We start from the raw sequence: 18,635 nt of genomic DNA, 5'->3' as shown, positions 1-18,635 counted from the left end.
GATAATCCCCGTCCCCACCCTTTCTCCTTTGCCTGTGAGCAGGTCCAGACAGAGCTCTGCTCTCTCTATGCCCAGCCGTCAGCACAAGGACTGGCCACAGCAGTCCTCTGTGCCAGGGGGGGTGGTGTTTTATGAGCATCCCTAAGACTATTCAGAGCCTAGGAAGAACTCTTCAAGCACCGTATCTGGGGTGACTGGGGAAAAAAGCATGGACAGCAACAGTTGAATAAGGAGGGGCAGTCACTGGAGGAAGCTCATCTCTGATACTTTGAATCTTTTTAGGAGCCCAATTGTGAACACACATCTGAAAATGGAGGTATGGTGTCAAGGTCTCTCGATAAGTAGGGGAAAAGCAACACCTGGTAACATACTAGAAACTCCTATTGTTAAAGGAGCATCATAATTATGCTACCAGCCCCTCATATACCAGGCATGGTGCCATGAGGTGCTTTTCATAAATTATTGCTCATCCCTGTAAGAAGAAGCCTGTTTACAAATGAGGACCATGAGGCTCACAGGGATTAGGCAAATGGCCTAAGATCACAAGTTCTTCAATTCCTATAAGCCAGTTTTCAAACACCATGAAGTGTCCAGGACTCTGGCAAGGGAAAGGGGTCATTAGCTCCGGCCTCTGCTGCAGACAGCACTGCATCGGTGAGGACACAGCTCCAAACCACATTCCCCTGATGCACTTGGCCCTTCCGGGGCGCCACCGAGTGCGTGTTCAGGCTCCTTGCTGACATAAAGACTCCAAATACCCACTGGGGAGGAGTAAACAGAGCTCCCAGTGTGACACAAATCGCTGGGTGTGTGACGTGCATCTCCCCAGACACACGTGTGGGGAGTCCTCAGCGCTGCGGCCACCGGGCTGGGAAAGGGAAGCAAACACTGCCTTTTCTGCCAACAGCCTCAAGGCGAGCCAGCACTGATGTCTGTGTTATCGCAACATCTGTACCAGAGCGAGAATGGGAAGATTAAATTGTTTATATGTGTTACATAAACGGATGTAAAACTCTGGTTTGCACATGCCCATGAGGACTTACTGTTCGGCCAGTCCACCCCAAACCGCACAGGGGCCACACGCAGAAGCAGATTTTTCCCCCTTTATTGATTAAGATATTACAAATGTGTCCTTATCCTCCCAATTACCCTCATCCCCCCAATCCTGCCCTCACCCTCACCCCCTGTTGTCCACATCCATCGCTTATGCTTATATGCATGCATACAAGTCCTTTGGTTGATCTCTCTCCCTCACCTCCACCCTCCCCTATCTTCCCTCTGAGTTTTGAGCATCTGATCGATACTTCTCTGTCTCTACATCTGTTTTTGTTCATCGGTTTATGTTGTTCATTATAATCCACAAATGAGTGAGAGCATGTGATACTTATCTTTCTCTGACTGACTTATTTCACTTAGCATAATGCTCTCCAGCTCCATCCATGCTGTTGCAAATGGTAGGAGTTCCTTCCTTTTTACAGCAGCATAGTATTCCATTGTGTAGATGTGCCAAAGTTTTTTAAGCCACTCATCTGCTGATGGGCACTTAGGCTGTTTACAAATCTTAGCTATGGTAAATTGTGCTGCTATGCAATGTCATATCTGATAAGGGCTTAATCTCCAAAATTTATAGGGAACTCATACAACTTAACAAAAAGAAGATAAACAATCCAATCAAAAAATGGGCAAAGGATCTAAATAGACACCTTTCAAAAGAGGACATTCAGAAAGCCAAGAGACATATGAAAACATGCTCAAAGTCACTAATCATCCGAGAGATGCAAATCAAAACAACAATGAGGTACCATCTCACACCTGTCAGAATGGCCATCATCAACAAATCAACAAACGACAAGTGCTGGAGAGGATGTGGAGAAAAAGGAACACTTGTGCACTGCTGGTGGGAATGCAGACTGGTGCAGCCACTATGGAAGGCAGTATGGAGGTTCCTCAAAAAATTGGAAATGGAACTCCCATTTGACCCTGTGATCCCACTTCTAGGAATATATCCCAAGAAACCAGAAACACCAATCAGAAAGGATATATGCACCCAGATGTTCATAGCAGCACAATTCACCATAGCTAAGATGTGGAAACAGCCTAAGTGCCCATCAGTAGATGAATGGATTAGAAAACTGTGGTACAGCTACACGATGGAATACTATGCTGCTGTTAAAAAGAAGGAACTCTTACCATTTGCAACAGCATGGATGGAACTGGAGAGCATTATGCTAAGTGAAACAAGCCAGTCAATGAAGGAAAAATACCACATGATCTCACTCTTTCATGGATAATTAAGACCATTACAAACTTTTGAACAATAATAAATACAGTGGCAGAGCTGCCTCAAACCGATTGTCGGACTGCAGTGGGAAGGCCAGGGAGGGTTGGGGGACAGGAGGGAGGGGAGTAAGAGATCAACCGAAGGACTTGTATGCATCCATATAACCATAACTAATGGACATAAGACACTGGGGGGTAAGGGAGGGCAGGGGCTTGTCAAGGGTGGGGGGGAAAAAAGGTCACATATGTAATACCCTTTGTAATACTTTAAGCAATAAAAAAAAAATTGTGCTGCTATGAACATAGGGGTGCATATATCCTTTGATTGGTGTTTCTGGTTTCTTGGGATATATTCCTAGAAGTGGGATCACTGGGTCAAATGGAAGTTCCATTTTTAGTTTTTTGAGGAACTCCATACTGTTCTCCACAGTGGCTGCACCAGTTTGCATTCCCACCAGCAGTGAACGAGGGTTCCTTTTTCTCCACATCCACGCCAGCATTTGTCATTTGTAGATTTTTTGATGATAGCCATTCTGACAGGTGTGAGGTGGTACCTCACTGTCGTTTTGATTTGCATCTCTCAGATGATTAGTGACTTTGAGCATGTTTTCATCTCTCACCTCTTTCAAAAAGTGTCTATTTAGGTCCGTTTGCCCATTTTTTGATTGGGTTATCTTCTTTTTTGTTAAGTTGTATGAGTTCCCTGTAAATGTTGGAGATTAAATCTTTATCAGAGATATCATTGGCAAATATGTTCTCCCATGCAGTGGGTTTTCTTGTTGTTTTGCTGATGGTTTCTTTTGCTGTGCAGAAGCTTTTTATTTTGATATAGTCCCATTTGTTTATTGTCCCTTTAGTTTCCATTGCCCTAGGGGCTGTGTCAGTGAAGAAATTCCTTTGGCATATATCTGAGATTTTGCTACCTGTGGATTCCTCTAATATTTTTATGGTTTCCCGTCTTACGTTTAAGTCCTTTATCCATTTTGAGTTGATTTTTGTGTATGGTGTAAGTTGGTGGTCTAGTTTCATTTTTTTTTGCACGTGTCTGACCAAATTTCCCAGCACCATTTATTGAAGAGACTGCCTTGACCCCATTGTACGTTCTTGCCTCCTTTGTCAAATATTAATTGAGAATAGTGGTTTGGGTCGATTTCTGGGTTCTCTATTCTATTCCATTGGTCTATGTATCTGTTCTTGTGCCAGTACCAGGCCGTTTTGAGAACAGTGGCTTTGTAATATAGCTTGATATCTGGTATTGAGATCCCTCCTACTTTGTTCTTCTTTCTCAGGATCCCAGCAGCTATTCGGGGTTGTTGTTTTTTAATTCCAGATGAATTTTTGGAGAATTCTTTCTAGATCTGTGAAATATGCTGTTGATATTTTAATGGGGAGTACATTGAATCTATAGATTGCTTTGGGTAGTATGGACATTTTGATGATGTTGATTCTACCAATCCATGAACACGGTATGTTCTTCCATCTGTTTATGTCTTCCTCTATCTCTTTTTTCAATGTCCTGTAGTTTTCTGGGTAGAGGTATTTTACCTCTTTAGTTAAGTTTATTCCTAGATATCTTAATTTTTTTTTTGGTGCAATGGTAAATAGGATTTTTTTTTTTAATTTCTCACTCTGTGAGTTCACTATTGGCATATAAAAATGCCATAGATTTCTTGGCATTAATTTTGTATCCTGCTACATTGCCGAATTCATTTATTATGTCTAATAATTTTTTGATGGAGTCTTTAGGGTCTTCTAAGTACAGTATCATGTCATCTGCGAATAATGACAACTTTACTTCTTCTTTTCCAATTTGGATGCCTTTTATTTCTTCTTCTTGTCTGATCGCTTTGGCTAGCACTTCTAGTACTATGTCAAACAGGAGTGGTGAAAGTGGGCATCCCTGTCTTGTTCCTGTTCTTAAGGGAAATTGTTTTAGTTTTTTTTCCATTGAGTATGATGTTGGCTGTAGGTTTATCATATAAGGCTTTTATTATGTTGAGGTATGATCCCTCTATTCCCACTTTGCTGAGCATTTTTATCAGAAAAGGGTGTTGGACTTTGTCAAATGCCTTTTCTGCATCAATCGATATGATTATGTGATTTTTGTCTCTCAATTTGTTTACGTGATGTATCACATTTATTGATTTGCGGATATTATAACAGCCTTGCATTCCTGGGATAAATCTCACTTGGTCATGGTGTATGATCTTTCTAATGTAATGCTGGATCCAGTTTGCTAGAATTTTGTTGAGGATTTTAGCATCTATGTTCATCAGGGATATTGGCCTGTAATTCTCTTTCTTTGTGGTGTCTTTATCTGATTTTGGGATTAGGGTAATGCTGGCTTCATAGAAAGAGCTTGGAAGTGTGCCCTCCTCTTGAATTTTTTGGAATAGTCTGAGGATTGGCTTTAGTTCTTCTTTGAATGTTCGGTATAACTCCCCTGTGAAGCCATCTGGTCCAGGACTTTTGTTTGCTGGAAGCTTTTTGATTACTGTTTCAATTTCATCAGTAGTTATTGGCCTATTCAGGTTTTTTTATTCTTCCTGATTGAGTTTTGGACGCTTGTATTTTTCTAGGAATGTATCCATTTCGTCGAGGTTGTCCAGTTTGTTGGGAGTAGAGTTGTTCGTAGTATTTTTTGACAATCCTTTGTATATCTGTAGGGTCAGTTGTTACTTCACCTCTTTCATTTCTGATTTTCTTTATTTGGGTCCTCTCTCTTTGTTTGTTGGTGAGCCTGGCAAGAGGTTCATCAATCTTGTTAATCCTTTCAAATAACCAGCTCTTGGTTTCACTGATATTTTGTGTTGTATTTTTGGTCTCTCTGTCGTTTATTTCTGCTCTGATCGTTATTATTTCCTTCCTTCTGGATACTGTGCACTTTTCTTGTTGCTCTCTTTTTAACTCTTTGAGTTGTATGGTTAGATCATTTATTACCAGTTTTTCTTGTTTTTTTGAGGTCGGCCTGTAGAGCTATGAACTTCCCTCTCAGGACTGCTTTCATTGTGTCCCATAGATTTTGGGATGTTGTGTTTTCATTGTCATTTGTTTCCAGGATCCTTTTTATTTCTTCTTTGATCTCTCTGGTAACCCAGTCATTGTTTAATAGCATGCTATTTAGCCTCCAAGTGTTTGATTTTTTTTTCAATGTTTTTATTGTAGTTGATTTCTAGTTTTATGCCATTGTGATCTGAGAAGATGCTTGTTATGATTTCTATTCTCTTGAATTTGAAGAGACTTTGCCTGTGTCCTAATATATGGTCTATCTTTGAAAATGTCCCATGTGCACTGGAGAAGAATGTATATTCTGTAGCTTTGGGGTGAAATATTCTGAAGATGTCAATTAAGTCCATCTGATCTAGTGAGTCATTTAGGATTGCTATTTCTTTGCTGATTTTTTGTTTAGAGGACTTATCCAGTGGTGTCAGTGGGGTATTAAAGTCCCCTACTATGACTGTATTGCTATCAATCTCTCCTTTGATATCTTCCAGAAGTTGTTTTATGTATTTGGGTGCTCCTGTATTGGGTGCATGTATGTTTACCAGAGTTATATCTTCTTGTTGAAATGCTCTCTTTAGTATTATGTAGTGGCCTTCCTTATCTCTTGTTATGGCCTTTACTTTGAAGTCTATTTTGTCAGATATAAGTATCGCAACCCCAGCTTTTTTCTCATTTCCATTTGCCTGAAAAAAATTTTTCCATCCCTTCACTCTCTGTGTAAATCCTTTGTTCTGAGGTGGGTCTCTTGCAGACAGCAAATATATGGGTCATGTTTTTTTATCCATTCAGCTACCCTGTGTCTTTTGATTGGAGCATTTAATCCATTTACATTTAATGTTATTATTGAAAAGTACTTGTTTGTGGTCATTTTTATTCTTAATGTTTGTGTTTCTTCTTGTCTTTCTGTTTCTCCTTTTTACAGCAGTCCCTTTAGTATTTCTTGCATTGCTGGCTTGGTGGTAATAAACTCTCTTAGCCCTTTTTTGTCTGTGAAGCTCCTGATTCCACCTTCAATTCTGAATGATAGCCTTGCTGGGTATAGTATTCTTGGATTCATTCCCTTGCTTTGCATCACTTTGTATATTTCATTCCATTCCCTTCTTGCCTGGTGTGTTTCTGTTGATAAGTCAGCTGATATTCTAATAGGAGATCCTTTGTAGGTAACTTTCTGTCTCTCTCTGGCAACCTTTAAGATTCTTACTTTGTTGTTGGTGTTTGCCAATTTAATTATGATGTGCCTTGGTGTTGGTCTTTTGAGGTTCATCTTGTTTGGCACTCTATGTGCTTCTTGGACTTGTGTAGTTATTTTCTTGCCAGTATCAGGGAAGTTTTCTGTCGTTATTTCTTCAAACGGGTTTTCTATTCCTTGCTTCTCCTCCTTTCCTTCTGGTACTCCTATTACACGAATGTTGTTTCGTTTTGTGTTATCCCAAAGCTCCCTTAGGCTCTCCTCTTGCTTTTTAAGTTTTTTTTTTCCAGTTACTCCTGTGTTTGTGTGTTTTTTCCTACCTTGTCTTCTAATTCGCTGATGCAGTCCTCAGCCTCTTCTAGTCTGCTTTTTAAGCCTTCCATTGTGTTCTTTATTGCAGCTATGTCGTTCTTCATTTCCTCTTGGTTCCTTTTCATGTTGGTGACATTCTCATTCAGCTCCTTATAATTCTCATTGAGTTGTGTGTATTTGTCACCCAGCTGTTTGAGCATCCTTATAACTATTACTCTGAATTCTTTCTCTGGTAAGTTAGTAGCCTCAATTTCATTTAACTCCCTTTCTGGTGATTTCTCTTTTTCTTTCCTTTGTGGGTTGCTTTTTTGTCTTCCCATGTTTTGCTGTAATGTTTTAATTGTAGCTCCGATTGCTTTGCTACCCAGTTTCTTTTGGGTATGGTGCTACTGGTGTGACTTCTCAGGTCTCCTGGGCTTGGTAGTCTAGTGTAGCTCCCTACTTGAGCTATTTGGGTTCTCTTGATGTAGGCCTACGAGCTGGAAAGGTGCAAATGAGGTGTCTAGAAGTCAGCAGCCATGGAGGGGGTGTCTCAATTTTTGCTGTCTTGTGCCCTTGGTTGAAATCATGCATGCCCAGCGGGGACTCACAATGGCACCCAGGAACAGTCTGTTGGGGTGGTGGGGCTCCGGAGGCCTGCGATCTGGAAAGGCGTGACTGTGGTGTCCAGAGTTCTGTAGTTGTGGGGTGGGCAGACTCAGCTTTTGCTGCTGCCTCCATGGTTCAATACACGCAATCCCAGCGGCAGTTCACAGGGGCACCTATAATGTGTTTGCCAGCAGGGTGTACTGACACACTCTGAAGGACCCTGGCACTGAAGCCACTGGATTGCAGTGTCTGTGAGCAGGTATCCCAGAAGAGGGAATTCAGCATTTCTACAGCCCAGCAGTGCCTCCCTGTTTGTTTAAGTGCGTGTCCAGCGGGGCTCACAGCGGCGCCCCAGGGCTGTCTGTGGAGCGGTGGTCTTGGGAGACCTGCACGCTGGAAAAGGATGCAATTGTAGTCTCCAGAGTTCTGCAGCTGTGGGGTGGGGAACTTCAGTTTTTGCTGATGCACCTGTGGTGGATAGGCGTGTGTTCCCAGTGGTGGCACACAGGAGCACCCGCAGTGAGTATGCTAGCGCAGGCGCACTGAAGCACTCTGAAGGGCCCTGGAATGCTTAATCGAGGTGTCTTTGGGCAGGTATCCAGGATGGGTGAATTCAGAATTTCTACTGCCCAGGGGAGTGTGTCCCTATTAGTCCAAGATTGGACCCAGCAGAGGCTCACTGCGGCATCCCAAAGTGCCCTGTGTATAGATGGGTTCAGGGGGAGTGAGCAACTGTGACAGTGCAGTTCGCCGGCCCTGAGCTCTGACGCACTCTGAGGGGCCCTGGCACTGAAGGGCCCTGGTGCTGAAATTGCACTGCTGGGTATGTGTGGACAGTTATTCAGGCAGAAGGAATTCAGAATTTCTACTGGGGGGCAGTGCACCTGTGTCTGTACAAAATCACACCCAGTTGGGGCTCACAGTGACTCCTAAGAGAAGTCTATGGAGTGGTGTGCCTGGGAGACCTAAGCGCTGGAGACACCTGAATGCGGAGGTCTGCCGCTGGGGAGGGGGAGGCTGCACTTACTGCTGCGGGCACAGTGCACCTTTGGAGGTGGAGATCCCAGGGTCTGCGAGTCTGCGGGTGGGCAGCAGGATTTTGGCTGGAGCGGCTGCCAGGTCGCTGGCAGTATCCAAGGCCTGTCTGGGTGGTGGTGCTGATGAGTTCCTAGAAGAGGCCGCTCTCCCCTTTAAGATGGCGTGGGCTCCGTCAGAAGCAGATTCTTACACCATCACAGGGATATGAGCCAACTCACAAAGGGAGACCCTGAGCACTGTGGTACTGGGACAGTCAAGAGTGCTTTATAGGCAGTGGCCAGGTGGCTCAGTTGGTTGGAGCATCATCCCATATGCCAAAAAGGTTATGGGATCTATCCCAGGTCAGGGCACATACAGGAGGCAACCAATCCATGTTTCTCTCTCACATTGATGGCCCCTCCCCCCCCGCAACTTCCCCTCTCTCTAAAAATCAATTTAAAAAAGCATATCCTTGGGTGAGGTTTAAAAAAAGTGCTTTATAAAATGTGGGGTCCAAATGATGTCATCAAGGTATCAAGGACAGGTGGCAAGATCCCAGAAGGATGGATCGCAACTTGGAAAAATTATTCACCTGCTCTGCCTCACCCCTGTCTCCCTGTCCCCTTCCCCCGTGCCAGCTCTGGGGAAAGCTGGGGCACAAGGAAACATGCTCCAGGGACAGCCAGCATCTTGGCTGGGTCTGACACCCGAGGGAAAGTGGGACACAGAGAGGGGGGTGCCTACCTGATAATGAAAAAACCCTAAATGAAAAGAAATAATATATTCCATGTTCCCCACTTCTGAAGTTTCACTGGATGTCCCCAAATTCACCTCTGTAGTTGTGGGGGCTCAGGCAAGCCCCAAGTGCTTCTCTATGCTTCAATGTGTATGTTGCACCTACACAGCAGGAGTGTGCTTATAAGGACTAAATGAGGAAATTACAGGTGAGATGTCTGGCGCAATGCCTCCCACATAGAAGAACCAGACAGACCACAGCCACTCTCAGAATACAGTGCAGGATTGGAAAGTGGAGGCCCACACGGGTCACGGGTGGGGTTCTCATCCTTCTCGTTAAAACACATTCATTCCCCCATCCTCCCGCCAACTGTCAGATGTCATCTTTTCCTACCTTCTCTCCTTTGGACAAAAATGTCCCTAATGTTCATTTATACTAATATGTAAAGGACAAATAAAAGCTAATTTAGGTATAATGATTCTCTTCAATAGGCAGGTATTAGGTATCTACTGTGGCAGGCCAAGGGACAAAGATGCAAAAAAAAACAGATGCTCCCGCCCCCAAGGAGCTGCCAGTCGAGTAGGGCAGATAGAAAAATGAACAGATAATGACCGCTCCACGAGAGGACAGCCATAAATGGGGCAGGCACCAGGTACACCTGGAGGCAGAGAGGGCACCAGATGCCACATAATCCAGGTAAGCCCCTGATGCACAGCTTGTAGGTAGCCTGCCACCCACCCACCCCCAGAACTGACTGGAAGAGCACAGCTCACTTCCCTGCCCCCAACACCACTGTGCAAGTAGCAGCCTCTGTGCCACCTTGCACTGAGAAGGGCTGACCTTGATCAGATTTGTCAACCTCATCATAGCTCCTGGCAGATGGCCAGAGGTGACATTCCACAGGAAACATTTGCCAGGCCCCTGGCTGAGGAGTGAGCACAGGCGCTGAGGTGCGGAGCTGCAGGCTCTGCTGCAGTGATGGGCAGCAAGATGGAGGAGGCAGCGCTCAGTGGCTGCTCATGTTCACAGCTCCCACTGGGGTGCCCCTGACTTCACACCTTCCCCTGATGCAGAAGAAAAGCCACAGAGGAAACAGGCCAGCTCGGCCATGGCAAGGACCTCTCACCTGTCATACACGACTCCACTAATTGGAGGCAGCCAGTGGATGGTGAGGGATGTGTTGGTCTGCCCGATGACCATGGGTGGGATGGGAATGGGGGTGGGCTTTCGGCTTTGACTCCATTGTTGATACACAAGGTCCAAATAGCAATGCATTCGGGCCACTTGGTTAGGGGTGAAGCTGTCAGTGCAGTCATCATCTGTGGGGACAAAAAAAGGAACGGGGAGATGGAGGTGTTAGCCTGCAAAGTCCACCTTGGTGGGACAAGTTCTGCCTCGCTCACACCTGTGTCACCAGCCCCTTACACAACACCCCATACTTCTTAGGCTCCATAAACACCTGTTAAATGGATAAATGTATTCTGTTCCAGAAAGTGTCTATGCTGGAAATGGGAAAGAGAAGACAGAGAATAGCACTTGCTGTATCTAAACCTGGCCATTACCTTGATATTGGGTTGGGCCAGGTGGGCCCAGGGGTCCAGGGCTGCTCTAAGCTGATGGCTGCCTATTCGGGGATCCACAAGATGGCAGTGTTTTCAGCATATGGCCTTTTTATTCAGGAACATTTGTGGAGTTGCAGTCACCTGCTCCATTCCCAGTGACTTTGGCCAGAGTTAGTGAGTATTCAGTGGAGATATTCAAGGGGAGACAGAGCCTAATGTCAAGGAGGCAGCAGGACTGGAACTGTAGTCCCCACCTCACTTTCAGAGCTGGCAAAATCTCCCATGTGTGTGTTGTTGTTTTTTCCAGCAATAGAAAGGGAGTTATCTTAGTTTCAGGGCCTTTTTACATAAGAGCACACAAGTTAAACACTCACCCCTGCTGCTTCTTTTAACAAAAAATATTTTTATTGCTTTTTGGAGAGAAAGGTGGAGGGAGAGAGAGAAACATTAATGTGAGAGCACAACATCGATCAGCTGTCTCCTGCACACCCCCACCTGGGGATCAAGCCAACAAGCAGGGCATGTGCCCTGACTGGGAATCAAATAAGCAACCCTTTGGTGTACAGGATGATGCCCAACCAACCTAGCCACACTGGCCAGGGCTGCACCCTGCTTCTTAGATGTTTCCTCTGCCCACTTGAAAAGCGGGACTTAAACAGCTCTGCCCTCTGCAGCCCACTGTCCGGTTGCTCTGCCCTGGTAAGGACCACTGTGACATTGTTGGGGGAAGAAGGGAGGCTGGTTGTTATGAATGTGATGCACCAGAATTATACACTGAAATGAGACTTGGATAAAAGTTTATTGATCGGCAACAGACAGGACCAGCTCACCACCCCTTCTTCCCTCCAAAGGCATAGCAGGGTTCTATGGTTGATTTATTTTTATTTTTTGGATAGTTCTAGAATTTATCACCAAACAAGTCCATGGAACTTACAGAAAAATTACCTCCTTCCTTCAATATTGGAATAGGTCATTAAATCAAACCTGTCCTTAATTTTAGTAATAAATGATAAATTTGAGTCCATTATCAGGAGTAATACTATGACCAGTATTACTTTTGGCCAGAAATGAGGAAGGTGTCAAGGGACAAGGAAGAAGTATAATCCAGGATAATAAGACCAGACATTACATTTTGTTCCCAAGGCCAGGAAAGTATCATTTTTTAAATGAAATGGCATAATTTGGGGGAGGGAGGTAATCAGTACTTGGCTAGTGTTGGAAGAAAAGAATCTGATACTTTAAAATAACATAAAATGAAAAGATATCCTGAGCTTAAAATTAATGAAGGCCATTTTCTTGACCAACTTCAAAAATAGTACAAAGAACCACCTTAACCCAGAAACCTCCTCCCCATCACTATTAGATTCTTTCAAAGTAAATGCCTAAGAACATGGATAAGAACAGGAATATTCAGGTTGCAGAAATCAAAGGCAGCTCAAGAAAGCTCGTGGTTTGGCCCCTTTTTCCAAATGTCCCATGTAGAAGTGTGTTTTTCTTTTCATCTCCAGTGACAGAAAATCTAGTCAATGAGATCCCTACATATCTCAAAATTTCTGTAAGTTCTTCAAAGACATGAAGAAAAGAGTATCCCATGATAAATATACTTCAATGCTTGGGCATAAATGACTGCCTGAAAATCCTCTCCACCTCCTGCATGTCCACCCTCCCAGCCCCCATACTCCCCACATCATCTTCATTAAAAGCAAGCACATTGAGACTGTGATACCTGTGTAGCTCATATAGTTGCTGAACGGAGCCCCCAGAAAGTGGGTAAAGCCGCAGGTGTCGTTGGTAGGCTCCGGGTCCTGGCACAGCTTACTCTTGGGAGTGGGCGCAGTGTCGGCACAGAGGTCTCCTGTGTCCATGGAGGGCACTGTCTCCCTGCAGGGGTCATCGCAGGATTCTCTTTCACTGACCCCTCTGAAGACATGGTAGAGTCCCAGGACATGTCCCACCTCATGGACCATGGTGTTGGTATGACCAGGCATCCCGTAATAGGCCGGGTTGAGGACAACGCCACCTGTAGTAGAAGGTTTGGAAAACATCTCTGAGCATGTAAGGAATGGCAGTCCTCTAATTTTTAGTTATGTCTTCTCATAAATTAGCAAGTGTTCAATGTCAGCCTCTAAAGCAGGGGTGGGGAACCTTTTCCTGCCAAGGGCCATTCAGATATTTATAACATCATTTGCGGGCCATACAAAATTATCAACTTAAAAATTAGCCTGCGTAACACTCTTAATGCACAATCCCCAAACAGGAGAATATAGATTTAACAAGACAGCGCTTAAATTCTAATGAAAAAACGTAAGTCTTTTAACACACTTACTGATAATATTTTTTATTCCAGAGAGATGAGTCTTCTTCCCCAAATCATCTGCATGCAATACATAGTAATGAGCTTGGCTACCATATGTGTGTTAGATAGAATGTTGCATATGCTAATTTAGGAGGCAGTGCTTTGTGCAACAATACACATTAAGGAAAATCCCGAGGTCCTGTGCCTCTTACAGTAATTCTGCCCATGAGTCTGAGTTTAGGTAGCCACAATGGACTGGAACTTAAGGAAATGGAATGCAATCCCGTTAACTCGCTATAGGACCATGGCTCTGCCCTTGGACCTTCTCTTGTCTCTCCATCTACACAATGAGGGGCTAGCAGGGCTCATCCCTAGGCTCCCTTCCTGTTCTCACCCAGGGCCGTTAAGAGCTAACATGCAGGACTGCATGTGACCATCATAAATACCATGTGAAGAAATGTGTGCTACCATGAACTGTCACCACCTCGGCCTTGTAATTTTTGTTCCAAGACTCCCATGTCCCTGGAGCTGGTGGTGAAGGGAAAGAGCTGGGAAGGAACAGTGCAGACATTCTGCTCTCAGATCTGCCCTGGGTTTTCCCAGGAGCCAGATTCACTGCCTAGTAATCCTCGTGGCCTTCTCGCTACCACGTTGTCCCCTCCTTCCTCTCTCCTATGGGATCAGGCCGAAACTGGCTCTCTGACATCCCCTGAGGGGTCCCAGATTGCAAGAGGGTGCAGGCCAGGCTGAAGGACCCCACCTGTACACGAGATCGGGGCCAGGGAGGGACATGGGAGGTTGGGCAGCCGGGGATGGACCATGGGAGGGCTCCAGGACATGTCTGGCCCTTCTCGCTCAGTCCCAATGGGCCAGACCTCAGCAGCAAGTTAACCTACCAATCAGAGCATCTGCCCCCTGGTGGTCAGTGCATGTCATAGCGAGCAGTTGAGCAGCCTTAGCATATTATTAGCATATTACTCTTCAATTGGTTGAACAGATGACCGGATGAACGGACACTTAGCATATCAGGCTTTTATTATATAGGATTAGAGGAATGGGTCCTAGTCATACACACACACACACACATGCATTTCATGCCAAAGTCTATGTGAAGCATAAAGGCTTGCTGTCCAAAATCTAAAGACAAATGTGAGCACTTCTTTTCATGAGGAAGGAACAAGACATGGTAAATAATAAATAAAAACTGAGTCCGCCAAATGGTCGGACCAGAGAGGGTCTGAGGACCTGAGAATCCCACTTTTCGGGGGCCTGTGCACTCCTTTCCCAGGAACTTCATAGGAATAATGAAATGACAGTACAATTGCTACTTTCCAGGACTATTCTATATTAATATTCAAACCAACCAGCATCACCTCTGATGCTGCTATACTTTCTCCCATTTTCATTGCCAGCAACATAGTCATGCACTGAGGGTTACTGGAGGGTCCTTACGCCACCATTTGGAAGCCTCTCTCGCATGGGATAGTCTTTGGAGAGTGTCCAGGGCTCCTTTGACTGTGGACATGCGCTGGAAACATACTGACCCTTACCTTTGGGAATATTCCTTGAAAGCTCTCAAGGCTATTTCCTGATCTGTTCAATGGTAATAACAAGAGTTTCACTCTCAAAAGGTTATTATGAAGATTGAAGGAGTAATGTGGACAAAAAAGTAGTTTGCTTATTTTCTAGGACAAAGTAACTCATGGTGTGTACTGGACCATTTGTCAGTATTACTATAATTATATAATGCAGCTGGCCACACATGCTCATTTGCCCCACCCTTGTTGGCTTCCTCCTGACCACCTTCATTCATCAAGATAGCAGAAGCTAGAGTGTGACCACAAACAGGCAGACCTTCCAGAGTAAAACCAGGCATTGCCAGGCAAAGTAGACAAACATGCTTACACAAGGAGCTCTGATTTGCCTTTAAGCTGCTCAAGCTTGGTTTCCATGCCATTCTGATCCTGAGATCCACAGGCACCCAGAGACAGAAAAGACTTGGATAGAGTTTAAAATGAATCAGTGTGTCCACTCTCTTTATAGATAACATATGGGCATTCAAAAATTATTCACAGGAGCCTGAAATTAGTGATTGCAGGAGGAAAAGAAATGTTATAGGATTGGGACTAAGAGCTTAATTCTTCATAGACATTGCTGGTAGATTAGATGCATACAAGACACTCTTATTCTGTAGTGCCAACAATATTTTCCTTCCCACTTCTCTGGAGAATATATATATATATATATATATGCCTAAGTGACCATTTGATCATTCAGCCAGTAGCTATGACACACACTGACCACCAAGGGGAAGATGCTCAATGCACAAGCATGGAAACATGGAACAGACTGATGTATCTCAGAGGAATGGGGGGGGAGAGGGGAGGGCGGGAAGAGATTAACCAAAGATCTTATATGCCTACTAGAGGCCCGGTGCACAGATTCGTGCACCAGTGGGATCCCTCAGCCTGGCCTGCAGGGACTGAGCTGAAACCCACAGTCTGACATCCCCTGAGGGGGGTCCCGGATTGTGAGAGGGCACAGGCCAGGCCAAAGGACCCCACCAGTGCACAAATCCATGCACCAGGCCTCTAGTATTCAATGTTTGAATATTCCTATATTCAAAATCACTGTTCATTTTTGTTTCTCCTCATCTTGGAAGATTAAAACATAGATGAGGGATAAAATATGGTGTTAACATGGAGGACAGGATCCCCTCCTTTGTAATAGAATCCCTTCCTTTGTGCTCTCTGCTCCAACCTGCTACATTGAAATAGAAAGTAGAAAGACATGCCAAAATATGGGTTCAACCATACCTTGGCCCCTCAATCTTCACTCTGAGACACTGTCAGACTCTCTCTGCCTTTGTTCACCTCCCCAACACCTGTCCAGCAAGGCTGTCTATGGACAAGACCAAAAGTACCTAAGAAGGGAAAACTAAGAAGCAATAGTATAAATAGAAGAGTAACAATTTGGAAATACTAGTATTTCACCTCAATTGTTCCTTGCTCCCCCTCACCCCCTTACTCTACTGCCAGTTCTAGAAGCCAGATTCTCCTCATTCATCCACTGCCTCACTAAGAAATACAGAACAGAGTGAAATGCAAGGAAAGGAGTTCTTTTCTAGCTGTGATGATTCCAAAGTCTATGCCATTTGGGCCATGAGAGGCCTCCATGGTTTTGCCAGCATGGTGGATGAATGGAGGATATAGTGAGCTTTGTCTCACATTAGCAATGTCACCACTACATCTCAACCTAGAAAAGATTCTCCTAATCTGGAGGAAAAGAAAAGAAATAAAAGGAAAATAATGGGAATGTATGGATGATGGTGGGTCCAGATTAAGTAGAACCTTCCAAGGCTCTGGTAAAAAGATAAAGATTCAAAATAGTGCATGTGGCCTGACGGTGGGGGATCTTACCTCCTTCTAGTGATGGATTCCTGGGTGCTTGGTCTCAGTATAGAGAAGAATGGCTGACCAGTGGATCTTATGGGGAAGGGTGACAGAAAGACCCCCAGGGACTCCCTGAAGGTGGGACCCTGATGGGAACAAGGGTTATCTCAGGTGCCAGCCTCTCCTGATGACTGAACATAAAATGGCCTTGGCATCTGTAAGCCATCTACACATTAGATACAGCCCCAGGCAAAACAAACTCAACTACTAGTAAGAGTAAATCTCTACCACTCAAAAACATAGGGTTCAAAATAGAAATTAAGTTCAATTATAGAAGAATAATTAAGAATTTCATTTCTTGCATATCTGAATATATACACTGGGACTTGAACAGTGCCACTGACTGTACATAGAACGTAATATGGATGGGGCTTCCTCAATTTAGCAACTGGTGGCCATGTGTGACACAGCTGTTGCTTAATGAACTGCCAATGGAGCACGCTTCCTTAGAAGACCTTTCAGCCTTGATTATCAGGGACAAGCTAACATAGTGAGACAGGGTTGTTGTGTAGTAATGGGAAGAAAAGAGAGGGAAGCTGCTGATTAAACGATGAAATCTAAGTAGCAGACAGCCAAGCTCCCAAAGTGATGCTGTATTAGCAGCTTCCAACTGGCTTTTCCCAGCTTTATCCCAAGACAGACAGAGCTGCATGTGGTGAAGAAAATGATTCCCAAAGCCATTTCCATTAAACACAAACTCTCTCTCACACACACACACACACACACACACACTCTCTCTCTCTCTCTCTCTCTCTCTCTCTCTCTCTCTCTCTCTCTCTGGCAGTTTGAGAAAAGAACACAAGTGGAAATGACTTTAAAATAGTTCTGTAAAACTTTTAGGGCTGAATATTATATGCCCATAAAACATGGAGATTGAGGGCTGGTCTGCAGGTGCCTACATAATTACTTCCAGTTACTGGCTAAAAACACTCCTTAAAATACACTTTTCACCACGAAGGGACAAAGATATCAAAGTGTGGCTGGGGGTCCAAGGAAGAAGCAAAGAACTGTAGAAGTGGACTGATATACATAGGGAGAGAAAGAAATGGAGCAAGTTTTTTTAAAAATCATGGGAGCTAGAAAACGCAGCACATTTTTAACAGAACCAGACCAGAAAACATTCATCTCCAAATCTTGAATTGGCTTCTTAGTTTTATAGCCTGTGGTCTCATTAGAAGGAAGTCCTTATTCTGGGCAAGACTAAACCAAGACAGGAATGTGTAGAGGATAAAGATTTTGCAATTTGGTGTCATTTTTTTCTTCTTTATACCCTTTTACCTATTCCTACCCACAACTGTCAAGCCCTTCAGGCTCTCCAGGTACTCCCACCTCATAGGAGGAAAGTAATCTGATTTTAAAAACTGAAGATGTTATTACTGAGGCATTGAAGATTTATGATGTAATTCTTTCCTTGCTCCTGAATAAGGGAAGTGCTTCAGACACACACACACACCACTGTATGCCAGAATTTCAGGCACTACAGAATATGCATTAAATTATTTTCTATAATTCATTTATTAACTTAGCATTTACTGAGCATCTATTCTGTGTCAGGCACTGTTCTGGGCACCAAGTAGTCAATGATTACTAGTTTAAAAGAAGAGATAAAGGTTATCTACGCTAATAAAAGAGAAACATGCACATTAACCATCCCTCCACGATGCCCACAAGCCATGCCCACCAGCCAATGAGTGAGTATGCAAATTAACCTGACAAAGATGGTGGGTTAATTTGCATACACAGGCAACAGGCAGCCAGGGGCGGGGCAGGTACTTCCCCCACATTGCCATGGCAACAATGGGGAAGTTCCAGCCACGCGGGCGCTTGCGCGCACACAGGTGCCAGGGAGCCGGGGGCGGGGTGGCACACGCAGAAGCCAGGGGAGGGGCCTGGAGTGCGTGTGCAGGTGCCAGCAGAGGTTCTCTCTCTGCGGCCGCTTTCGCATGCGCCTGTGCCTGCGCCAAAAGGCCTGTGTCCCCAGGACAGGTGTCCTCGGGAGCCAGGCCACCCTGAGCCTGTAGGCCCGTGCCTAGGCCTGGAGCGGCCAGGGTTCCGGAACCTGACAGACAGTGTACATCAGGCTGAAGGGACTCCCCCGCTACCCCTGTGCATGAATTTCGTGCACCGGGCCCCCAGTTGATATATAAATAATCACACATAAAGAAGCTTATTTATTCCACCTACTTATAAATGCATAAAC

At 44.6% G+C, this 18,635-nt stretch overlaps 1 protein-coding gene across 1 annotated transcript in view; it reads right to left on the bottom strand.

Annotated features, from left to right (window-relative positions):
• Window positions 1-18,635, bottom strand: part of PAPPA2 (pappalysin 2) — a 216,731-nt gene that overhangs the window by 112,934 nt on the left and 85,162 nt on the right. Inside the window, exons 4-5 of the mRNA XM_070396761.1 lie at window positions 12,414-12,707; window positions 10,252-10,444 (exon numbers count right to left, since the gene is read on the bottom strand). Of these exons, the coding sequence (XP_070252862.1) occupies window positions 10,252-10,444; window positions 12,414-12,707 (487 nt within the window). The remainder of the gene's footprint in view (window positions 1-10,251; window positions 10,445-12,413; window positions 12,708-18,635) is intronic.

The sequence above is a fragment of the Myotis yumanensis genome, unplaced genomic scaffold, assembly GCF_028538775.1.
Source record: "Myotis yumanensis isolate MYYU_CA2020_CCGP unplaced genomic scaffold, mMyoYum1.0.hap1 SCAF_17, whole genome shotgun sequence".
Taxonomy (NCBI): domain Eukaryota; kingdom Metazoa; phylum Chordata; class Mammalia; order Chiroptera; family Vespertilionidae; genus Myotis; species Myotis yumanensis.
The sequence above is the reverse complement of the archived record's forward strand: the minus strand, read 5'-3'. Positions and strand labels throughout refer to the sequence as shown.